Source organism: Periplaneta americana, chromosome 10 (genome assembly GCF_040183065.1).
Source record: "Periplaneta americana isolate PAMFEO1 chromosome 10, P.americana_PAMFEO1_priV1, whole genome shotgun sequence".
NCBI lineage: Eukaryota > Metazoa > Arthropoda > Insecta > Blattodea > Blattidae > Periplaneta > Periplaneta americana.
This window is the reverse complement of record NC_091126.1, coordinates 21,193,656-21,219,723: the sequence shown is the minus strand read 5'-3', so window position 1 is coordinate 21,219,723 and position 26,068 is coordinate 21,193,656. Positions and strand designations below refer to the sequence as shown.

General features: G+C 35.5%; 2 protein-coding genes across 2 annotated transcripts in view; one reads left to right on the top strand and one right to left on the bottom strand.

Annotated features, from left to right (window-relative positions):
• LOC138707518 (uncharacterized) overlaps positions 1 to 26,068 on the top strand; it is a 267,699-nt gene that overhangs the window by 207,351 nt on the left and 34,280 nt on the right. The gene's annotated exons all lie outside the window — the stretch shown is intronic.
• Positions 20,840 to 26,068, bottom strand: part of LOC138707517 (uncharacterized) — a 636,564-nt gene continuing 631,335 nt past the window's right edge. The window contains exon 4 of the mRNA XM_069837043.1: positions 20,840 to 25,352. Coding sequence (XP_069693144.1) covers positions 24,962 to 25,352 — 391 coding nt within the window. The 3' untranslated portion in view covers positions 20,840 to 24,961. The remainder of the gene's footprint in view (positions 25,353 to 26,068) is intronic.

Genomic DNA, 26,068 nt, shown 5'->3' with positions numbered 1-26,068 from the left:
GAATTGTTATATTTATAATATTACATAACACAACCTATTTATATTGACTTTTCAAGCAATCTGGTTGGTATCTGTGATCTCGAAGGAACAATTCAACATTATTGAGAAATACCGGTACTTAATTATATAATGTTGACCAGACGTCATCAAGTGTCGATTTTCAGTAAATGTCTCTCATTAAGCGACCAATGAAACATGAAAATAAGTGACTTATGAAAATGTGGCTGAAAATAAGTGACTTATGATGAAAATGTGGCTGTGTAAGTTTGTCTCCTGATTTTATTTTTGTGGTCAGCAAGCAAACTGAAGTTACATTTTCAAGTGACTGGTTGACGTGCCTGTTTTATGACATGGTGCAGTTATCCTAGACAAATATATACTGTATTTTGTAACGAATTATACATCTTCTCTACTTGAAGTGATAGAAAGGAAATCATTGTGTAATATATGTCAAAATGATATTGGCTGTATTTCTAGCTAGCATGTATATTTGTACTGAATTTTAATTGTGAGAAAATACTGAAAATTAGATTATTCTTACATTTATACTGATATCTTTAGTAATGTTTTCTTTATAACCTATCACAGTGAAAATTCATTGGGGGTTTTAACAATACTGATAAAACATCATTCAACATTGTCTTATTTCTGAATGTTAGACTTACATGTCATAACTATGCTACAAAATTCACTTTAATCTTGAAAGATTTATACAGTAAGTAGTCCTTGAATGCTTTACTAAGATGATAAGAAAATAATGAATATGCTGATCTGATATGACTAACGAGGTTATATAACCCAAGTAAAGTTTGAAATTTTTATCGGTCTAGGTGCTTAAGGTATGTGGTTAACAATATCTAAGTTCTAAGGTTAGAGTTTTCATTGCACTCTCCTGGATCTTGTACTTTCTCCCAGTGATGAAAACGACACAAGAAACATACTTCATAATGTAGTAACTGAATCGTCAATGTTATATTGAGCTCCCCATACACTGCAAACGTCCTAGTAAACATTCAAAGGAAGATTCAGAATATACAGGTATGGCCAAATTTCCGCTATACATAAACCAAAACAAGCTGGATACAACAAGCTATGACATATGTTCACAAGTCATGCTGTGCATGAATTCAACCACAACATTGCAAAACGACACGCTACCATGTCCTGAGTTGTGCTTGTGTGTGTTCTCTGTGTAACTTAAATGTGGAAGATACTATATCATAACGTGCAAAAATCGACTGAAATCACTAAAAGAGTTTAGTCGAGATTAGTGATAAGCTCTCTTTCTGAGACAGTTTCACTTCAGGTTGTAGTGACTCTGCCAATGTGAGTTCCAGTTCTCCTTTCCTGGGGAGTAGTACCTGGTAAGGGCCCATGCCCAAGGTTGCGTGTTATGTTAATGCAAAGGAAAAAAATATGAGTCAGTGTTCCGTCATCAATATACCTTACAGATTATTACAAAATGTGAATCAGACTTAAAAAAAAAATTGCGTGAAATTTACTTGTGAAATATTAAAACAAAAGGAAGTTACTTCCGAAAAGGGAACGAGGGGATGTTCCAATAATGATAAAGGTAAAGGTTGGTAAATGTTTGGCTGCTGAGTATTCTTACTGTATTCTTTCCTTTCATCTAATGTAATGGATTATCGACAACTATGAGTAAGACCACCTCCTGCAGTGCAAAGAACTCCAACAAGTTAAAAGCATTATACTGGAAATTCCAATGACGAATGATGTTGAATATCCAAGCATTAAGCTTATACTACCGCTACTGCTTCTGCTGCTGCTGCTCATGTTGCTGCCATAATATTAAGAGATATAAGGGAAGAGTAAGCTTATATAATTTGTGGAGAGGCTAGTAAATTCTACATTTGGTAAGAGAATCTCTGAAACAGTGTTCATCACTGGTAACATTGGTATACTCTAAAACTTACATTTCTACATTTGGTAACGGGTGGAAACTCTCTTTCAGAGACAGTTCCACTTCAGGGTGTAGCGACCCTGCCAACGTGAGTTCCAGGTCTCCTTGGCCCGGGGAGTAGTACCTGGTAAGGGCCCCTACCCAGGGTTACGGGTTATGGAATTACTAGAAAACAACTGTTGTGCCACCTGTAATATACCTTAAAAGTTATTACCAAAAGTGAAGATGAGATCAGACTTAAAGAATTATGTAAATTGTGCAAACTACATATATGATTCCATAGTGATACAGGAAAAATTCTCTAACATCTTTCTGTATACAAACCGGAATTTTACAGAGATGTGTTCTACATATGAAATGGTTAAAAAATGACTAGCGATATTCTGTTAGATGGGAGGGATATGACTGAGAGGAACAAGCAAAACTGACTACTTGATGTGACAAGAGAAGACGAAAAGTATGAATAAGCTTTTAGAAGGAAGATTACGAATGAATGAAGAATTGGCAAAATATAGTTTGAAACGTGACCTGTACTGAATAAAAAAAATATTGAAAATAAGCTAATTTTGAACAGCAAGTGACGAAGACTGAAGATGCGAACATACGTCACAATTAAAGGATGAGAGACAGGCACTTAGGAAGGAGAGACAAATTCTTCTCCCTCTTCCGAAGGCCTGTACATGAGAATTTATTTGAAGATGTTCACATTGGTTTAAACTCCTCAATTAAGATTGTGTCTAGAAATAAAGCACTTGGGTTAAGCGCATGATTTCTGTCTAGTAAAACACTCTATTATGTATTGTATCTTTTAGTTGAGATAAGGAAACCTATGTTTTCTGGTCATTATAAATAGTGTGAATTGTTATATTTATGTTACATAAAACCACCTTCTTATATTCACTTTTGAAGCAATCTGGTTGGTATCTCTAATCTGGAAGGAACAATTCAACAGTTTTGAGCAACTTGTTAGTCATATAATGTTGACCAGACGTCATCAACTGTCGAAAAAATGTTAAAATGTTATGTTTTATTTAACCAATGACGTTGAATATCGAAGCAATAAGCTTATACTACCACTACCACTACTGCTTCTGCTGCTGGTGCTCATATAGCTGCCATAATATTAAGAGGTGTAAGGGAAGAGTAAGCTTATATAATTTGTGGAAATGCTAGTAAATTCTACATTTGTTAAGAGGTAGAATCTCTAAAACATTGTTCATCACTGATAACATTTGGTACACTCTAAAACTTACATTCTACATTTGGTAACGGGTGGAAACTCTCTTTCTGAGACAGTTCCACTTCAGGGTGTAGCGACCCTGCCAACGTGAGCTCCAGGTCTCCTTGGCCCGGGGAGTAGTACCTGGTAAGGGCCCCTACCCAGGGTTACGGGTTATGGAATTACTAGCAAAGAACTGTTGTCCCACCTGTAATATACCTTAGAAGTTATTACCAAATGTGAAGATGAGATCAGACTCAAAGAATTATGTAAATTGTGCAAACTACATATATGATTCCATAGTGATAAAGGAAAAATTCTCTAATATTTTTCTGTATGCAAACCGGAATTTTACAGAGATGTGTTCTACATATGAAATGGTTAAAAAATGACTAGCAATATTCTGTTAGATTGGAGGAATATGACTGAGAGGAACAAGCAAAACTGACTACTTGATATGACAAGAGAAGACGAAAAGTATGAATAAGCTCTTAGAAGGAAGATTAAGAATGAAAAATTGGCAAAATATAGTTTGAAACTTGACCTGTACTGAAAAAAATATTGAAAATAAACTAATTTTGAACAGCAAGTGGCGAAGACTGAACATACATCACAATTACAGGATGAGAGACAGGCACTTAGGAAGGAGAGACAAATTCTTCTTCCTCTTCCGAAGGCCTGTACATGAGAATATAATTGAAGATGTTCACATTGGTTTAAACTCGTCAATTCAGATTGTGTATAGAAATAAAGCACTTGGGTTAAGCTCGTGAATTCAATTTCTCTCTAGTAAAACACTCTATTATGTATTGTATCTTTTACTTGAGATAAAGAAACCTATGTTTGCTGGTTATTATAAACAGTTTGAATTGTTATATTTATGTTACATAAAACCACCTTGTTATATTCACTTTTCAAGCAATCTGGTTGGTATCTCTAATCTGGAATGAATAATTCAACATTATTGAGGAAATGGTTAGTCATATTACGTTGACAAAAACATCATCAACTGTCAATCTTCAGTAAATATCTCTCATTAAATGACTAATGAAACATGAAAATAAGTGACTTATGAAAATGTGGCTGTGCAAGTTTGCTCCTGATTTTATTTTTGTGTTCAGCAAGCAAACTGAAGTTACATCTTCAAGTGACTGGTTGATGGTGCTTATTTTGTGACATGGTGCAGTTGTCCTAGACAAACACATACTGTATTTTGTAACGAAATATGCATCTTCTCTACTTGAAGTGATAGAAAGAAAATCATTGTTTAATGTATGTCAAAATGATATTGGGTGTATTTCTAGCTAGCATGTAGATTTGTACTGAATTTTAATTGCGAGAAAATACTGAAAATGAGATGATTCTTACATTTATACTGATATGTTTAGTAATGTTTTCTTCATAAACTATCTCACTGAAAATCATTGGGTGTTTTAACAGTATTGATAAAACTTCATTCAACACTGTCTTATTTCTGAATGTTAAACCTACATGCCATAATTATGCAACAAAATTCACTCTTAACCTTGAAAGAATTATACAGGACGTAGCCCTTGAAGGCTTTACTAGAATGGTAAGAATAATGGATACTCTGCTCTGATAAGACTAACGAGGTTATGTAACACAAATAAATTTGAAAATATATCGCTCTAGGTGCTTAAGGTACGTGGTTAACAAGAATTAAGTCCTAATGTTACAGTTTCCATTGCACTCTCCATGATAATGTACTTTCTTCCGTTGATGAAAACGACACAAGAAATCAACTTCATAATGTACAGAAACGTAGTAACTGTCAATAGGTATTAAAGAAGTTTCCTTGTGTACCCTGACAGTCTGAGTCGTCGATGTCTTAGTGAGCTCCCCAAACACTGAAAACCTCCTAATGAACATTTAAAGGCAGATGCAGAATATACGGTTGTGGTCAGACTTCCACTATACAGAGAGTGAGACAGAAGCTGGACACAACCTAACCAAGAACTATGATGTATGTTCACAAGTCTTGCTGCACATGAATACAACCACAACATTGCAAAATGACACACTACCATGTCCTGAGTTGTAAATGCGTGTGTTCTCTGTGCGACTTAAATTGTGGAAGATAGTATATTAAGAAGTGCAAAAATCGAGTGAAATCACTGAAAGAGTTAAGTCAGATTAGTGATAAGCTCTAAAAGCTAACTGCACGACAGTGCGATTTTCTTTTCATTCATTTTCCATTTGGCACCAGTAACAGGTTTACACTCTAATACATCATTCTATATTTGGTAACAGGTGCAATCTCTTAAAAAAAAAAACAGTTCCACTTGAGGTTGTAGTGACTCTGCCAATGTGAGCTTTAATTCTCCTTTGCCCGGGGAGTAGTAGCTGGTATGGGCCCATGCCCAGGGTTACTAGTTATGGAAAAACAAAAAAAAAGACAGTTCCACTTCAAGGTGTAGCGACTCTGCCAATGTGAGCTTTAATTCTCCTTTGCCCGGGCAGTAGTACCTGTTATGGGCCCATGCCCACGTGGTAATTGTCAATAGTCAATAGTGTCAACAGATCTTACTGCAGTTTATTGTGTACCCTAACAGCCACTCCTGAAGGACAATACGTGAGAATCTTAATGAAGATGTTCATATTGGTTTAACATCGTCAATTGAATATCTGTCTAGCAAAGAAGCATTCTATTATATATTATATCCTTTAGTTGAAATGTCCAAACCTATATTTGCTGTCATAAATAGATTGTGTTATATGTCTAATGTTACATAATGCTGATTTTTTGGGTTCACTTTCTGAAGAAAAGTGGTTGATAGGTGGGGTCTGGAAAGAACAATTCAAATACTGAGTAAGTACTCAGATACATAATGTTGAACAGGCATCGTCAATTGTCAATTTCAGTAAAAAAATGTTTCATTTAATGATCAATGACACATGAAGATGTTACTTATGATAATGTGGTTGTGGTAGTTTGTCTCCTAATTATCTTTCTGTGGGCAGTGATCAAACTCTAGTTATATCTTGAAATGACTGGTTAATGGCACCTGTTTTATAACATGGTGCAGGTAACCTAGAGAAATACACTCAGTTTTGTGACTAATTACACATCTTCTCTACTTGAAGTGATGTCGAAATGTTCTAGTCTGTGTTCTTAGCCAGCTGTACTGAATTTTATTTGTGAGAAAAATTTGAAAATCAGATTATACCTTTAGTACATTTATACTGATATCTTCTTTGTAATAATTTCTTCATATACTGTTAGTACATTTATACTGATATCTTCTTTGTAATAATTTCTTCATAACCTTTATCAGTGAAAATTTCTTAGAGGTACAACACAGATAATATGTGACTTATCATACTTAATTTCTGAATGTTAGACCTACATACAATAATTTTGGTATCTAAAACACTCTTAAATCCGAGTCACACGGGGATAGTTTACAGGAGTCATGTACTTGAAGCCTTTAAACTTGATGCTATATTTGTGATCACATGGAGACATTAAACTTGAAATCATGCTTGAAAAAAAAGCGCGCGCTGAATGTTATATTGTTAGTGGTGTTTAAATTCTTGTATTCTGTTATAGTTAATAAAAATCAATAGTGAACTGGCATTTTTAGTTTGGTGTAACTGAAGATGCCACCAACACATATTCAAGCCTGTGTGCAGCTAATTGGCGCCTTGTTATTGTATGAATTACAAAATATCCTTGTAAAAAAAGGAAAAGAGAACATGAGTTAAGAAATGGATTCGTAGAAGAATTATGCACGGTGCATCTAATACCTTGTTGAAAGAATTAGCTGAAGAAGGTCCTGCAGAATACAGGAACAACTTCTACGTCTATGTTTTCGAAACCTTGTTCCTTGAGTTCACGAACTAGTTTCTGGAATAATAATTCCTGCTTGTTTTTATTGAAGTATTCTTTGGCATGTATATTCCATACAAGTTCATACTTCTCATACACTTCCAAAAACTTTATGATATCATTGGAATTCCACTTAGGAGTGCTCATTATTAATAATTATTAATTTACTTCGACAATAAGCCTAAAACTACAAACTTTCTACTTGCCAAGTTGCTACAAGTTCGCATTCACATGCGGGAAGTGGTGAAGTCACGTGACGGTAAAGTGGGTACAAAAGTTGACAGGTCGTCAACTCAAATTCTGCTTGACCGCCAAGTCACAACTTGACTGTCTCGACCATATCACACGGGGAAAGTTGAAGGAAAGTAGACTTGCTCCAAGCACTTGACTCCTGTAAACTATCCCCGTGTGAATTAGCCTTTAGGTGTGAAAGAAATACCAAGTAATCTTTCTAGACTACGCTGAGATCAGCATTGTACTAGAGTTAGTCTCCATTGCTGTATCTATGATCTTGTACTGTCTCGTGGTGATTAAACGACACACTGACTGAACATTGCAATGTTGGAAGTGTCGATAGTTTCAATAAAATTTACTGCTCTTTTCTGTGTACCGGTACCCTAACAGTCTCAGCGTTCTTTCTTGTAGCGATGATCTTGTACTGTCTCGTCCTGATTAAACAACACACTGACTGAACATTGCAATGTTGGAAGTGTCGATAGTTTCAATAAAATTTACTGCTCTTTTCTGTGTACCGGTACCCTAAGAGTCTCAGCGTTCTTTCTTGTAGCGATGATCTTGTACTGTCTCGTGCTGATTAAACGACACACTGACTGAACATTGCAATGTTGGAAGTGTCGATAGTTTCAATAAAATTTACTGCTCTTTTCTGTGTAGCGGTACCCTAACAGTCTCAGCGTTCTTTCTTGTAGCGATGATCTTGTACTGTCTCGTGCTGATTAAACGACACACTGACTGAACATTGCAATGTTGTAAGTGTCGATAGTTTCAATAAAATTTCAATAAAATTTACTGCTCTTTTCTGTGTACCGGTACCCTAACAGTCTCAGCGTTCTTTCTTGTAGTGATGATCTTGTACTGTCTCGTCCTGATTAAACAACACACTGACTGAACATTGCAATGTTGGAAGTGTCGATAGTTTCAATAAAATTTACTGCTCTTTTCTGTGTACCGGTACCCTAAGAGTCTCAGCGTTCTTTCTTGTAGCGATGATCTTGTACTGTCTCGTGCTGATTAAACGACACACTGACTGAACATTGCAATGTTGGAAGTGTCGATAGTTTCAATAAAATTTACTGCTCTTTTCTGTGTAGCGGTACCCTAACAGTCTCAGCGTTCTTTCTTGTAGCGATGATCTTGTACTGTCTCGTGCTGATTAAACGACACACTGACTGAACATTGCAATGTTGTAAGTGTCGATAGTTTCAATAAAATTTCAATAAAATTTACTGCTCTTTTCTGTGTACCGGTACCCTAACAGTCTCAGCGTTCTTTCTTGTAGTGATGATCTTGTACTGTCTCGTGCTGATTAAACGACACACTGACTGAACATTGCAATGTTGGAAGTGTCGATAGTTTCAATAAAATTTACTGCTCTTTTCTGTGTACCAGTACCCTAACAGTCTCAGCGTTCTTTCTTGTAGCGATGATCTTGTACTGTCTCGTGGTGATTAAACGACACACGGACTGAACATTGCAATGTTGTAAGTGTCGATAGTTTCAATAAAATTTACTGCTCTTTTCTGTGTACTCTAACAGTCTCAGCGTTCTTTCTTGTAGCGATGATCTTGTACTGTCTCGTGCTGATTAAACGACACACTGACTGAACATTGCAATGTTGGAAGTGTCGATAGTTTCAATAAAATTTACTGCTCTTTTCTGTGTACCGGTACCCTAAGAGTCTCAGCGTTCTTTCTTGTAGCGATGATCTTGTACTGTCTCGTGGTGATTAAACGACACACGGACTGAACATTGCAATGTTGTAAGTGTCGATAGTTTCAATAAAATTTACTGCTCTTTTCTGTGTACCGGTACCCTAACAGTCTCAGCGTTCTTTCTTGTAGCGACTTCCCAAAAAAATATGGATCTATTTCTACATCCCTCGAATCCACTGGAATTTGAGTACATAGATCACAGTTTGGAAGTAAATAAACTAAGGAGATCACATTCGTCCAATGTCGAAGTGAAGTATATAGCCCTAGAGGCAACTCACATTGTCCAGAATCCCTTGGATCTGCATGTACAACATGTGTCTGTTACTGATAAGAAAGGCCAAGCATGAGCAGGAGTCAAATGATTTTATTCATATGATATTCCTGTAGGTAAACATGATGATAGAGAACTTTAATGTATCTATAATGCTGCTCAACAGCTTCTTCTCTAGCACACATCAATTCACTCCACAACGCTGTTATCTTATGAGACTCAGCATTTGCCATACAAGCCATAGTAAATCATATAATCCAGACATTGAGAGAGATTCTAGAAAGCAAGACGGCAAAAATTCTTAACAGAAATGCAAAGAACGCTACCACAGTACTTTAGAGGGATGCAACTAACTTCCCATACTACATGTAATAAATATAAAGGAAATAAAAGCATTTTTGAGAGAAGACTTTCGCATCTGCAATAATAACAAGCTTTAGCAAAGCTTTGAGAACCCCTCTACACCAACCCAAACACCATCCTGGATGGGCCAAGTTAGAGATGCAATATCAGTATTTTGAAATGATTTCTTGGCTGCACACTTGCATAGACTATCCAAACTGGACCTCTTGCAGTTTATGTAAAGAAAACAAAGCTTTGAGAACCCTTCTACACCAACCCAAACACCATCCTGAATGGACCAAGGAGAGATGCAATGTCAGTATCTTGAAATGATTTCTTGTCTGCACACTTGCATAGACTATCCAAACTGGACCTCTTTGCAGTTTATGTAAAGAATTGTCCACAACTGTCATTAAGAACCATCTCCTCCAGTGCAAGAAATTGACATATATATCTCCAACAAATATTAACAGCTTGCTAGTGGGAACATCGAGGAAGAATGGTGTTAAGTTTCCAAGCGTTATGCTGCTGCAGCTGCTGCTGCTACTACTATTATTATTACTATTATGACCACTACTGCTACTGATGCTGCTACTACCACTTAACTTCCATAGACCGCAGTACGCCTATATAATCTTATAATGCCATCCTTTATTCTTAATATTGTTATGGTCTCAGAACAAAGTACAGGAATATAACCTAGTAGTGCCATCCAAATTAAGTTCTTTTCAGAATAGCTTTTGCTGTAGTTTTATAATTGGGAAATTTTTTTCGTAAATTTTCCTTAAGCATTATTGGAGTTAAACAGTGATCTCAATTGTAAATTTTATTAGTTCAGGAAGTTATTGAACATCGCTATAATCCCTAGTACATTATGCACTGCAGATGTGTGGGAAGTTTAATTCACTGTTATTGGTTCAGGTAATATATGGACGCACTAATAAATTCTACATTCAGTAACAGGTAGAAACTATAATACATTGTTTGTTCGGTACCGGAAATAGGTGGACTGTCTAATACATTTTAAATCTGGTAACAGGTGGAAACTCTCTTTTTGAGACAGTTCCACTTTAGGGTGTAGCGACCCTGCCAATGTGAGCTCCAGGTCTCCCTGGCCCGGGGAGTAGTACCTGGTAAGGGCCCCTACCCAGGGTTACGAGTTACGGGAAAGTGGACAAAGAACTATATATGATTTAATGTTGTCTCCAAAGCACCTTAGAACATATTAACACAAAGTCATCATAAGGACTACATGAATATTGTAGATCTGAAAAGTTCAACAAAAAGAACGGTTCAGCAATGATAAAGACAGAATTATGCAATACGTTTCTTGTGGATGAATCCAAAATTTTCAAAGCAGTCTACTTAGTGTGTGTGATCTGGAAAGAACAATTCATCATTATTGAGCAAATACTCAGTTATGTACTACTGAAGAGGCAATGTAAATTTCTGATTTTGAGTAAACAATTTCTCATTATATGACATATGACACTTGTAAGTTACTCTTGAAAAATGTCGTTGTGTATTCATTTTGTCATTCTCTTTTTGAGGGCAGCGATTAAACTGAAATTATATATTGAAGTGACTGGTTGACGGTGCCTGTTTTAGGACATGGTGCAGTTATCTTAGAGAAATACATTCCTGTCTTGTAACTTATTACTAGGGACCGGATTTTTATGTAATTACATATTATATTCCTTTCAACCTAACGGTATATAAATAACAAATCTTTGCATATCCTGTAATTACCATTAATATATTACAATTTGATACTACATATTTTTACATATTTACCCCACATTACATATTATGGCTTGGTATTACATAAATCTACATATTTTGGGGTTTTATTCATTTTTACTTCTTTAAAAGGAAAAATAAAACTTCTGCTGGGGAAGTTTAACAATTTGAAATACACAGATTTAAAAAGCCTTTTTACCTACCTGAGAAAATATATATTTCGGGACGAAACATAACATCTTAGTTCCAGGAAGTAATAGAGGCACTCACCCCTTACCGCCCACTGTAAATATGAATGAACAAAAGGCAATCTTTCTCATACAACTACTTTGTATTGTAATAAATCAAGAAGGGAATAATCTCATACGCATAAGCGGACGACATAGTAGTAGGGTCTAAAGACCTTACAAAGTTACTAGAAACAGTAAACATCATGGTAAAATGGTGCAATAAAAACAAATTTGATATAAATGTGAACAAGACAGAAATGATGATACTCTGAAATGGCGGAAGAGCACCAGAAACTCTAGAAATAGTCATTAAGAACAGAAAATTAAAAATTGTACCAGACTACAAATATCTAGGCTTAACAATACAAACCAGCGCAGATATTGATATTAAATATTTTTATGATTTTACATATTTTAGTACATATTCAGCTTATTTTTCTTACATAAATATGTACATATTTCACACCCTGATATTACATAAAAATCCGGTCCCTACTTATTAAACATCTTGTACCCACATCTTGTCTAATTGAAATGACAGCAAGGTAGTCACTAATACATGTTGAAATTATGTCTATATTTTGGCTTGTACATTTGTGCTGAATTTTATTTGTGAGTAAATATTGACACTTAGGTTGATTCTTAGATTTATACCGATATCTGCATACTAAAATTTTCTTCATAGCCAAGACAACGAAAATTTCTTAGAGGTATATCAACACGGATGTGACTGAATGTAGCTTTATGTCTGAATGTTCGATGTACCGTCACTTGGGGTAACATTGGCCCAAATATTTTACCATTCTAAAAGTAAACGTCTGTAATTTAAGAGTTTGCTCCTTTATCTTAATGAATATTTTTATAAGGGGTTCTACATGAAGCAATAATGGATCCTGAAGCAATTAAAACATTTTGGTTTAGTTTTATCTGAGTTTACATATTTTTAAAATATAGGGTCAATGTTACCTTGACATGGGGTAACTTTGGTCCAACTTTCGAACTAGCATAGTAAGCTATATTAAGGATAATTTTGGGCCAATGATACCCCAAAACAACTGCTGGTTTACCCAACTGATTTGACATAATGCATTGCAATGACACTCATACGACTTTTTTAATAATAATAATGCATTTTTTATTAATAAAACATAATTTTAAGGTTGCAATGAAAATTATTTTATTTTATCTCACATCCTGCAATAGAACAAACTTCAATATAATTAAGACTACAGAACACCTTATAATACATTTACATAAGCTCTGGAATGGAAAATATTCCCCTCTTTCCACACATTTTTGGCGCATTAATTCTTATCTTTACATCACTCCATTTGTACACCAACATGTCTTTCTTGGCTGGCCATTTCCAACCTTTAATTGACTTTGTCATGCAATCAACAGTTGGATCTTCTTCTGCCCTCTGTGTTTTCACACCATTCCTGATGTCATCTAAGCATTGGTTCAATTTTTCCTGAGAGTAATTTGCATATGGCCTAGTTCCAGGTACAACTATATGTGTTCTTGGCATTTTTTCACAAGAGACTGAAAAGAAAAAAAAAAAAACATATCTTTGTTAAAATTATGTTATATAGTTGTGAGAAAGTATAATTCAAGCCATGGTGCTGTGGGCCAATGTTACCCCATTCATATACCAAAACTTACACCTTTCCCATTTTAAAAATGTACAATCAATACGGCAAGGAATATATAAACTTTAATACTTAAATTACTTTACCACACATATTTATAATATTCCTTGGTACTTACCTGATTTTTACCTCTCAAAATACCGTTCAACCATTCAAAAGTTTCCAGAATATATTTTTCTCCAAAAAAACAGCTGATCCACATGAAACAGTGCTGCTGCCTAGTGTTAACTTTTGAAACGTCTTTATTAATTGTTTTTACCGACTGGAGCTGCCATCTACACAGTACAATTGAAACTACTTACATAAACCACTTTTTCTGGGAGATATAAAAATTCAAACTTATATTTTCTGTTGGGCCAAAGTTAGCCTTAATGGGCCAATGTTACCCCAGTTGACGGTACATGTCATTATTGCACGATAAAATTCTCTTAGTGGAGAAAAATTTAGAAAGTAATCTTTAAAAACTATACTGAGAATAATGATAATCATATCTCGTTACTCGACCGAGGTGAGTGGAACTGAAGGCATAATGTGAAGTATCACGATGACATATTACAAATGCAGGAGAAGTAGGCCTACACTTGGTACTCCGGGCTGCAGGACTCCACTAGCCTGGGTCGAGTAATACTTGTATGCTTGTGCTATATAATACAAGTAGTGTTTGGATTTCTAATTGTTTTATGTGCTAATGGTACGTGGTTAACGATAATTACCTATTGCCTTCAGACTAACAAAATTTCACAGCTTCAAAATTAAAAAGAATTCAGTACTCATCAATTTATTCCTTTGGCATCTAGGCCTATAGACAATGTCTTATATTTGTTTAAAATACTGTGAATTTTGTCATGATTATTTATTTTAATTTCATTACCGTACTGAATTTAATTTTGAGGTTATGGACAGAAAAACGAGATTGTAATATATCTGGAATAATATTACATCTTCTGGTTATTCCTTTTCCTATTTTTCTGTCTCTCATGTGTTGAACTTAACCAGCAACAATAAAAGATTTTTTGTGTACTATACCAGTATCTGTACTTAATTTACGTTTTGTAGTAACTCAGTTTATCCACAAAGAACTAGGCACTTAATTTGATGGACACACAGAAATTTAATCTTATGTGCCGAGTACTTTGTATTATTATGAAAGTAACAAACAAGAGATTGAAATTGAAGTACAATGAAGGAATGCTCTTTGTAAATTATTTGGAACTGTAAAACTCATATAGATCTAATCTTCATCTTACGATGTTTGGATGACGTATATACGTCCGTTGATGTGACATATTAATGAATTAAATACTATTATAGTCACAATCATGCCATGGTATGAAAGAAAAATTTCACAACCTCGAGCGGGAATCGAACCTGCGACTTCCTGTTCTCCGGTTAGGCGCTCTGCCACTTAGCTATCGAGTTCGTCTCACGCCAAAGGCTCGGAATTATCCTTTCATACTGGCGACTCTGTTATAGAGTACTGTCCATATCGTCTGATCTTAGTCAGCAATGCTTATGGGTGGAAAGAAACTTTACAAATGTAATCTTAATCTTACGATGTTTGGATGACGTATATACGTCCGTTGATGTGACATATTAATGAATTAAATACTATTATAGTCACAATCATGCCATGGTATGAAGGAAAAATTTCACAAACTCGAGCGGGAATCGAACCTGCGACTTCCTGTTCTCCGGCGTGGCGTGAGACGAACTCGATAGCTCAGTGGTAGAGCGCCTGACCGGAGAACAGGAAGTCGCAGGTTCGATTCCCGCTTGAGGTTGTGAAATTTTTCTTTCATACCATGGCATGATTGTGACTATAATAGTATTTAATTCATCATATAGATCTGTAATGTATGCAGTACCTTTATTAGTGATTGAGTTTTTACTGTGATAGGCCAATATGCAGAGAGTCCAATGAAGACTGGTCCCAGACAATATTGTTCCATCAGCTTAGTGATGGTATTGCAAAGCATTTGGCCCTAGGGAGCTAAATGGTAAGGGTTGGACTGGTCTGCACAGGGAAGTGTGAAAAAACTCTGTGCACTGGTATATGTTCACTCACCACCCCACAACTGATTTCTTTAGGTAGAATTTGGAGTAGGATCGGTCGTCATAGGAACTCTCTGTATATATGGGAGATGAAATAAAAAGTTACAAGTGAGAAGAAAATCAAATGATGAAAAGAATTATTGTGAATAATAATTCAGTTGATATCTCTGAACTTTATCAAATGTGATATGTTTTATTAAATCTCATACTTACTATGCATTCAGATCTGTTGATTCACAATGAATCCTATAAATGGTAAAAGTTATTCACAATGATGTTTATTAGCCTAAAATTTGAAAAAGTAACATGTCTGAGTCACGCAAGTGGATAAAATATCAATTTTATTTCAAAAAGTTTGATATATAGATTTGTAAGATCCATCATTCCCTCATGATGAGAAAATTACCATCTAGCGTGAGAAATAATTTCATCAATAAAATAAAAAAAAAAAATAAAAAAAAAAAAATCTATGAAATTTTTAAAAGTGAGTTGGATGGAGTAAAGACGATGTAACTTGCATTTGTGGGGAGGAATCTCAAGATGTCAAACATGTATTATATGACTGTCCAGTCTTTTGCCGTGAAAGATACGAGCTTGAGTTGTTACTGAACACTTTAAATTATACATTTACCAAACCATTAACCGATATACTTACCAACTCTAAATCATATAATTATTTCATGTCCTTCTGAATAGAATATTCGTGAAACTCTAAAATGTTAAATTATTCTGGGGGAAAAATTGTATTAGTTGTAATCAAATATTATGAAACTGTAAGTCTTCAATTTCGCATACTATTGTATTATTGGTTTTTATTTTATTTATTTATTTTTCAATTAGGTTATGTATTTAATTTCCAATTTTGAGTCATTTTTTGTAATACATCATTATTGCCAATTGCTGTTAGTAAATAATGTATTTAATTCGTAGATTTCAAGTAATCTCTTAATATAGCTAATTATTGCTTTTAAAATAATGTGTTTAATAACTATTTTATTCTTATTTATATATATTTCTTCTTATAACCATTACAGGTTGCCATTGACAAAGAGTACCATGATACAATAAGTATAGAGAAATGCCTTGAGGCTTTATGAAACATATTTTGTTGTTACAGTGGAAAATAACACATTGAAATAGATTGAAACACAAAATAATACCGGTATACGAAATAACGTCAAGAAGATGTAAATTACAGTCATGGTCCCTTTGAATGATGCCTGAAAATAGCTATTGATCCTTTGCGTGCTTGTTTTTTTAAATAATGTGTTTAATCTGTAACTACAGTCAGTGTATTGATATTAGTATCTCTTTGTTGTTACCTATTGCTTTAAAAAGACTGTGCTTAATTTGTAATCTTAAGTCATTTTTTCTACTATTCCTTTACTGTACTGTTTGCAATTGTTTTTAAATCTTTTGTATTGCCCTTCAAGAATTTCGTTATTCGTTAGTTGTAAGTCATTACTTGTGTTTATTTTAATTATTGTAATTGTTCCTGAATCATGTATGTAACTTGTAACCGTAAATCATTGCTTGTAATATCTCTTTATTACTCTTAACTGTTTCATTGTTCATGAATTAAGTACCGGTATTAGTTTGAAAGCGAAAGTGAAACTTTGTTTTATTAATCTACTATTGATGATCTTTTTAAGATCGTGATTTACTCTGAAACGGTTAGACATTATATTGATTATTCCTCAAACATCTCATTAATCTTTAACAGGAGCCATTCTTTCACTAATGTACATGCTTCTACATAATTCATGTAAATTGTAACTGTGACTACTATTTTATGGTATCACTTTACTATTGTTTATTGGTCATAAAATATGTATTTTGATGCCAACTATAACCCTAATATACCTCAGGGTGAAATAGGGTTTATTAAATTGGATAAAAAAAAAGTGAGTTGGATTATTGTTTCATATAAGTGTGTTTTGATAATCAGCAAAACCTGTTGTTAAAATGCTGGGCTTATATGACAGGGTGTCCGGTTTTTAGTCTCGCTCTACCTTCAGTTTTATAACTTGTGGTGTTGGGCAAGTCCGTTGTACAGGTAGCACAGGTTTTCTCCTGGCACTCCAGTTCCCTTGGGACGTCGAACAATTCTCCATCATTCATTAAAAGTGTAATGTGGACCCATTGCGTGTGGTGCACTTAGGGTAGTCTCCAACAAACTATGTGGTCTACACTTCTCAGTGCTAGCAACATCCTTGAGCCCACTTGTAGAGTCGGGCGAGTAACAACAAGTTAAAAAACCTATTAGATAAAATAAAAGCAAAACCAGAATTAGTTTCAATAACAGAACAGTAATACTGGTTTTTTTAGTCTCTCTCTGCCTTCAATTTTATAACATGTGGTGTTAGACAAGTCCGTTGTATAGGTACCATAGGTTTTCTCTGGGGACTCCAGTTCCCTTGGGACGTCGGAACAATTCTCCAGCATTCATTAAAAGTGTAATGTGGACCCATTGCGTGTGGTGCACTCTCCAACAAACTCTACGTGGTCTACACTTCTCAGCGCTAGCAAAATCCTTGAGCCCATTTGTAGAGTCGGGCAAGTAACGACAAGTTAAAGAACCTATTAGAAAAAATAAGAGCAAAACCAGAATTAGTTTCAATAACAGAACAGTAATACTGGTTTTTTTAGTCTCTCTCTGCCTTCAATTTTGTAACATGTGGTGTTAGACAAGTCCGTTGTATAGGTACCTTAGGTTTTCTCTGGGGACTCCAGTTCCCTTGGGACGTCGAACAATTCTCCATCATTCATTAAAAGTGTAATGTGGACCCATTGCGTGTGGTGCACTCTGGGTAGTCTCCAGCAAACTCTATTTGGTCTACACTTCTCAGCGCTAGCAACATCTTCGAATCCACTTGTAGGGTTGGGCGAATAACGACAAGTTAAAGAACCTATTAGAAAAAATAAGAACAAAACCACACTTAAACGACATTTCATACAAGTTGAGAGGATGCGAAGGCATTTCTTTCCCCTTCTACTTGCCCTGAGTCTGTCAGGAACAGACCGGTTGCTGTTACCTCTTATACGTGCACCCCCCCCCAAGTTGTACACACAAGAAAATAAAATATTAAATAAAGTATACGTAAGTGGATATAAAATACAGTGACACAGATGTTTGACAATTACATGTTTGAGTATATTTTAGTGTCGTTCTTACAATATTTTCAACTAATAATTAATTAAATTAAGAGATGTTAGTTTGTATTATGAAGTCAGGGGGGAGTAACACAGTGCAGATTGTCCCATTCTATATGCTTAGAGTAGCAACTAGCGGTGGAGAAAACATTTATCTTCTGCTGTCAGTAGCTTTTTAATGTGCCTGTTGATATAAACAACAATAAAATGAAATACAAACGCTTAGTATCGATTTTCGAAATATAGATTAACAGTAAACATTTTCAATAATAAGAATTTTCACTATGTTCAAAGTCAATTAGTCTAACTCTAGTAAGATAGACAGTAGCATCTCCCCTTCACGGATGGTAAAAGTGTGAGTAGAGGGGAAAGCCTATCAACCAAACTGAAATGGGGATTAGTTTCAGTAACAGAACAGTAATAGTATTAAAAAAAAAAATCTGGAGAGTCATATAAGGGGGTCGGAAGGAAAGGGATATAAGTGACATTTCTAAGAACATAAGTTTAATGCATTTAGGGCAAGCTAAAGCATTTAAATTTTAGTGGCAAAGGGACATATCTTTTAACTACAACACACACTAAAACTGAAATAAAAAATATCAGGGAATACGAAAAAAATTTCTGGGAACACAAAAGCGTAAGTACTTTCAAACCATATTTTCTCAAAAATAAACTTTCAAACCACAATTTCTCATAAACGTGAACTTATACCCGTTTGCTTCTGACTCCTTCATATGCAAAAAAAAAAATAAAGCCAATTTTTAGGCATTTACACCTTTATTAATATTGCATAATAATCATAACAATTTGAGTCAGAACTCTGTCAGCTGTAATAAATTAAGAAACCCGTGAACTATTCTGGAAATAACTACAAAGAGACGGGATGAGATACATCATGCTGGATTTGACTTTGGGTTTTAATGTTGACTAAAGTAAATTTTTACTCTGCTGGTAAAGGAGTAATTTTATCATTGTCTTAATTTCCGCCATAGGAAATATTTTTACCTCGTGATCTGAGCATATTGCAACTATGCTTCAGCGTAATCGAAATCTACTTCATCTCGCCAAAAAATAGTAATCTTCTTGTAAAATCTTGACTTCTTCGACATCAGCGTCAATGCTAAAGTAAGATCATTGGAATGCAGTAAGTGAAATGAAATATAGAAGGTATATGAATTATCAGAAATTTAAGAGACATATTGGGTGACAAATATAAATTAATATTCCTCAGCTTTCTGAACGCAAAATTCTATCGTCCCTTTCATAATACAGCAAGAAGTTAGAATAAATGCTCACCTTCACGTGCTAGGTGCCTATATATATCAGTAATAAACGAATTTTAATCAAACCCTCGTATTACTACAGAAGTCCAGAAGTAACAATTTTATACAATAAATAAATGCACGGATGGGTAACCTTACAGTACCGATATTTTATTCCTAGAATAAATAATATTCATTAAGTTTTACTCATAATAATACCACATAGATAAAAATTTGAAACTTAAAGGTGTTCTCACACTTAATTCAGCGTATTTTCACCATATCTGTATACCGGTATAGTTTTGTATTCAGCGAAGTTTGTAAAATACTTTAACATTAAAACAAAGCGTTAGGATTTCAGTATCCCTAAGAAGGTATCCTTAGTTCATGATGACATATTCATAATTGTTTAGAGTTGTAATAATAAAGAAGTCAATTTATACTGTCATAAACTAAAATAAGGATAATCGCCCCATGCAGAAAGGGCTTCAGTCCATTACACCTACTTTTGAGAAAACTAAAGTAAACATTCTGTACACTATATTCCTTTCTGCATAGAACTCTGAACCGGACGCTTGTTTCCATCTTTCCAAGCATTGGACTGAATACCTTTCTGCACAGGCCAATGGAGCCACCCATAAAGATATGATTTCCATCAATATCTTGTTTTTTTTTTTTTCTTTTTTTCAAAATTTGTGACTGAAGCCCTTTCTGCATGGGGCGATTCGATTACAGAGTTTCCTCCCTTGTTGTAATATGTACTCGAGTGAAAGCAATTGGCTGTTTTTTCTTAATGAAATAACAATGGCTATCATTAATTTTAATTTTTTCGGAATATATATGGTAAGACTTTCCTGTGTTAAATTTCAATGTACCTCGATTACATTTTCGACCTATTTATGGGTCATCTTCAGAACTGGTCGTTGTTGGTCTTGGCGCCACTTGTTCTGTTTCCTGTGAGGGTGTGTTCCTGTGGTATAGTGTAGAGTCAAAGAGTGTGTGTGTTTTGAAGTTGAGTTGTGTGTTGAGAATTTCGTTGGGGTGTGTTTTTGTGTGTCTGTATATTTCATATTGTTCTAGTGTGTTTAGTTTCAGGCTTTTTGGTTGGATGTGTAGTATTTCCATGTCTGTGTTGATGTCTCTGTAATCTCTGATGTCTAATTTTTTCATAAAATAGCCATGGGTATCATTAAGAAGAAATAAAAATCTTGACTTGTTGATTTAGAGACTCGTTCTTTATTTCAGGTTGTGATATTTATCTCATCTTGCATACAGTCACAATAATGGAACGATATATCAGTACTTGCCATTAGAGGCAAATTAGGTATCATTTGATTACAGACGTAGTTAACATGAAGTAGTATATCACATCAAAATGTACAAATTCCTTCTCTATATATAGCCTATATACGAAGTTGTACCTTTTCTGCTTCTCTTGATTTCAGATTTCACACTTTTACCATATATAAAATACATGAACCATCCACTGTTCCCAAACTTCCACTCGTGGAAGGTTGACAACATTTTTATAGCACACATTTTTTAAATAAATGCAAACGTTGCCAGACGATGTTTGCAGAACACATTTACAGTTAAAGCCACAGTTCCAAATATACACAAAAGATGCTACATACTTTAATGAACCAAAGACTGCAGGAAACAGAGTAAATATTCGTAGAGTAGAATCTGGCTAAAGTAATCGACGGAATTACACTCTGCTCTTTTAACTTATTGAAACACCCAGGGACTACTTCAGGGGAGGCAAGGGAGAGCAACCTGGAATTAGGATTTCTTTTAATATCAAAATATAAACGTTTACGAAATAAAACACGAGATAGTTAATAACTTCGCTCAAATGAAACCAAGGCGTCATCCTTTGCTATATTAGTGGTTGTTACCGTAAAGCGGGGTGACTTTGAACGCCGAGGTGACTTTGAACAGTAATTTAGCGCCCTTCTAAATTAAATGCTGTACCCTATTGCGAAAAAACTGAACTAATTTAATGACGTGTGCTTGGCGTGTGTTACAGCTACTTCATATTTCCGCGTACCCTCACTTGAAAAATTGGTCGTGAGTTAGTTTATCTGTTTTATGTTTGTCCGTTCCATTGGAAGGCAATGTTTGTTATCAGAACAATACCTGCTCCTCGCAGCCCCCTTGCCTCACTCCACCTCTCGCCCAAGCGTTGTAATGGTCGTGCAACGGTCGCAAAGTGCAGAGATTGATCACGGTGCCCATACGTGCATTTGTTGGCAGCTACATCTTGTCAATGACAAATGCATGTAAATTAGGTGTAGTATATAAGTGGAATTGGAAGTTGAAATTAGGCCTAAATGTGGTAACTGGAAATATACTGTAAACTGCTTTAAATTTGATCATAAAAATTGAACTATATCAGCCTCTTTTTGAACTAAGATAAGAAAAAATAATTACTTAATAAATGGGCAAAATAATTATTTAAAAATGTGTTCAGTGCATCTGATATCGTTAAAAATTATTTTGCAATGGTTGTGTTTACTCTGGTTTACGATATGGAAGATAGTTCATTTCAAAAGAAATATTAGAGATTACGTTACGCGATGTACCCTATAAGGATTTACCTAAAATAGCTTTCCCCCTCTCCCCCAGATAAATCTGAAACGACGCCCCTGAAACAATCTCATAAGAAAACGGATTTAATTTAAACCTAGATCGACTAGACTAATCTAGTCTAGTCTATCCAAGGTATAGTTTGGTTGATGAAACAATTGGGATATTTTTTACGTTACGACAGCAGCAACATGTAATTCAGCGTGATCTGTGTGACAATGTGTGATGTTCACACAATATAAAAATATTTCTCTTATTTTATCATTTTATCAAAGCCAAAATTCTATCAAACCTCATAAACTGAAATTCCATATTATGAATTATAAAGTTTATTTATATTTATTTTATTGGGTTATTTTACGACGCTGTATCAACATCTGAGTTTATTTAGCGTCTGAATGAAGTGAAGGTGAGAATGCCAGTGAAATGAGTCCAATGTCCAGCACCGAAAGTTACCCAGCATTTGCTCGTATTGGGTTGAGGGAAAACCCAAGAAAAACCTCAACCAGGTAACTTGCCCCGACCGGGATTCGAACCCGGGCCACCTGGTTTAGCTGCCAGACGCGCTAACCGTTACTCCACAGATGTGGACTACAGTTTATATACCATGTAAAATTAATATCTGTAGCTTGTCGAGAGGAGTTTTGTGCTTGGATATAAAATTATGTCAGGAGACAGATGTTTGATTGTAACATATTTTCAAACATTTGTCAATGGAAACAGAGTCCATTACAGAAGTTATATAATTAAATTATTGTCATTTCATAGTTTGCGGTTGTTTGTTGTGGCGTATGCAAAATTATCGGAGGTTATGTGCATGAAATATATACGAAATTTTCATTGTAACGACAGGCAACGTTACAGTTGTTAGTTACATTAATTAATGATATAATTACAGTAATAATTCCGGATGTAATGTTATTCACGCAGCAATCACCTTGACTGACTTCGTACAAGCCGTAATAAGCGACGGTACGATATTAAATTACGAAAAATAAGTCGACACGAATTGATTATTAAATAGTCCTTGGAGAAAACGTTAAAATCAAATTGTTTTGTCCCTTTTCTCTCCCTTAAACTTTTAATCCGAGACAAGCACATGGTCAGAGTAGCCTATATAAATATGAAAAATTAATATTTTACGAGGATGGTATTATGTTACCAATTCTGGGACGTCCAAAATATGCATGTGATGCGAAACTAATGTTCTTTTCACAATGTTCCTTCGGTTGTATTGCCAGAAAAGTTGACCCTCTAGTGGTCGCGTGGATCACAATAGTGATACAGTACTTTATTTATGACTGGTGATCCGAGATGGCAGCACTTGTATCTATCTTTTGGGTATATTTCGTTCTTATATTTTTCTACCTTCTCAGTTAGTCGCTGTAATTGACGTTGAGCTAGTGTTTGCTTGGTGGGTTCTTGAACACGACTGCGCTCCAGTCTCTATATTTATGTTTTACACCATTTATAATAATATGTAATTGAGCAAGCAATGCTTTTATGAATTATGAACAAAATAGGCTCTGTTAATAAGTAATCATTAATAATTAACCTGAAAAGTAAAAATATATATGTGAAAAAACTTCGAATAGAGCGTTCGACTAGAGGAAGGTTAAATGTCTGGCGAGATTGTGCACCATATTGCCTATCTGTATCATGTTAAAAAGTTTAAAATAAAGTTGTCCATTTTCTTTTGTTTTAAACTGTTTTATAACAATTTGTATAACCTCATTATAGCATCAACTCGAAAACCGTCTTCGCCCCTTCAATACAAATTACATTTTAAATTTTACGTACATTTAGAAATACGCATCGAAACTGGAATACTTTAGAATTCGTCGCGCATGCGTACGTGAGTAAAGGGAAGTTGCTGAAATTTTTATGAATTCATTGTACGGTAATATACAGAGCGTTCGCCTACGGGTGGGGCCAGGAAAGCGGCCTGCCTGCGGTGTCTATCCGTAAGCTTCCGCTTTCTATACTATACTCTGTAGAGTTTTAATTTTAAAAGTTAAGCAGCAGTAAAGGCTGATGTTTTTGAAACACTAACTTCCTGTGAAACACGTCTTAGAGATTTATAAGGAGAGCGCGTAAATGATGCACTGATTTCATCAATTTTTTCTTCCGTCAATACTCTTTGTTTTCGCTTAGGAATTGTAGCATTTATCGACCCTGTTGCCCTTAATTTGTTAACAAGACGTCTAACAGTTTCTCTACCCTGAATTGGAGCACCCGGATATTTCACTTCAAATTGCCTACGCACCTCTCTACATGACTCTGTTTTCACATATGCGTCATACATAAAAACTCTTTGTTCAAGCGTGAATTTTGCGTTTTGCAGTGTTAACAAATTTTACACAACGCTGAATATTTAAGCAACTGTGTCAAGAAACTGCACTGTACGTGTTAAATACTGTAACATCTGGCTCACAACTGATAACTTGTCGACCTTGATGTCCTTGATTGTCGAGCGTGTCTCAACAACTGCGCGCACAAAGCGGCGTATCAGTACATGCCGCTTTCCTGGCCTCACTCGTAGGCGAACGCTCTGTAGAAGGGATTGTAAAGATTCGTTACGAAATTATTACAATGTTATAAGCTGGGTTTTGCTTTTGTGTGGAATGAATTTCTTCGTGCTTTCACATGGAAATGTATTAGCTTTACTGGTTTATGGAGTCTGTACGTCATTCTGTCTTTGATAAAACAACTAGGAGATTTTAGAAACGTTTCAAACGTGTGTGATGGCGTCAGCATCGGTAGCGTCAATGTCAGTGTTGGTCGCTATCGTGACGATGACGTGGGGCGTGCCAGAGGACTCGGCCGTCTCCTGCGGGTCGTCAGGAGTTTTCTTCCTCCTCCGGAAGAGGTCGAGGCGCACGAACTCGTGGTAAAGATAGGAGAGCCTGGACTCGTCTCTCTCGCGCTTCAGGTAGCGCACCATGATCACCACGAGGGCAGTGGCGTACAGGAGCAGGACTACCACGATGTACACCACTGCGTTGCTCTGGGTGTTGCGATGCATGCCCAACATGCGGGGGGCGGTCTGCTCGGGTTGTACGTGATGCAGCATCATGGAGCCGTTGGTCGAAGACCACGCCGTGGACAGAATTGCCGTCATCCTGCAACACCACAACAATTATGTAGCAAGCATGGGGAATTAGAGATGGGTAAAAAAAAGCTGGAACAGTTTTTTTGAAAGTGTTTCACAATTGAAACTGTTTCGATACGAACAGTTTCGTGATATAACCTGTTCCAACTGTTCCAAAGAGTGTTACACTGCTCCAGTGATCACTTCAACGTTCAACATGGTTCCAAGAGATAAACAGTTCATTTTCTAAGCAGTTTTCCTCTTTGCTTTCTGCAAAGCCTATGTGTAGCGCTATCATAGACCTCCAGTCGCAAGTAGATATATAGTCACGTCGCTGTTATTTCCGGCGTGGCTCCGCCTCTTTGCTTACGTCCTAGTAAGAGTAGGTTCTATAAAGAGTAGGTGCATATAATAGTTCGCCATTTTAGTTCTTTCATTGCCGGTTGCGTTTAGCAGACGACGCTATTTTCCGCACCGTTAAACATTATCACGTCGTAGCACCTATGATAATCGCATTGTAAATTTTAGGTTTCATAGATAATTATCTAAGGAAAGCATAGAAAAAATTCGAAATCAAAATGTTTTTTTGGGAAGGGAGAAAAAATTACCAACTTCGAAGTGTCATGTTCAAAATAGACATTGACACCTTCAAAAGTTTTCCTATTTTTAACTTTAGATAGGAGTCAAAGCGAGAGAAATGTTAGAAATAATTACTTTTAAAAGTGATTGCTATTCGAAATCTGTACC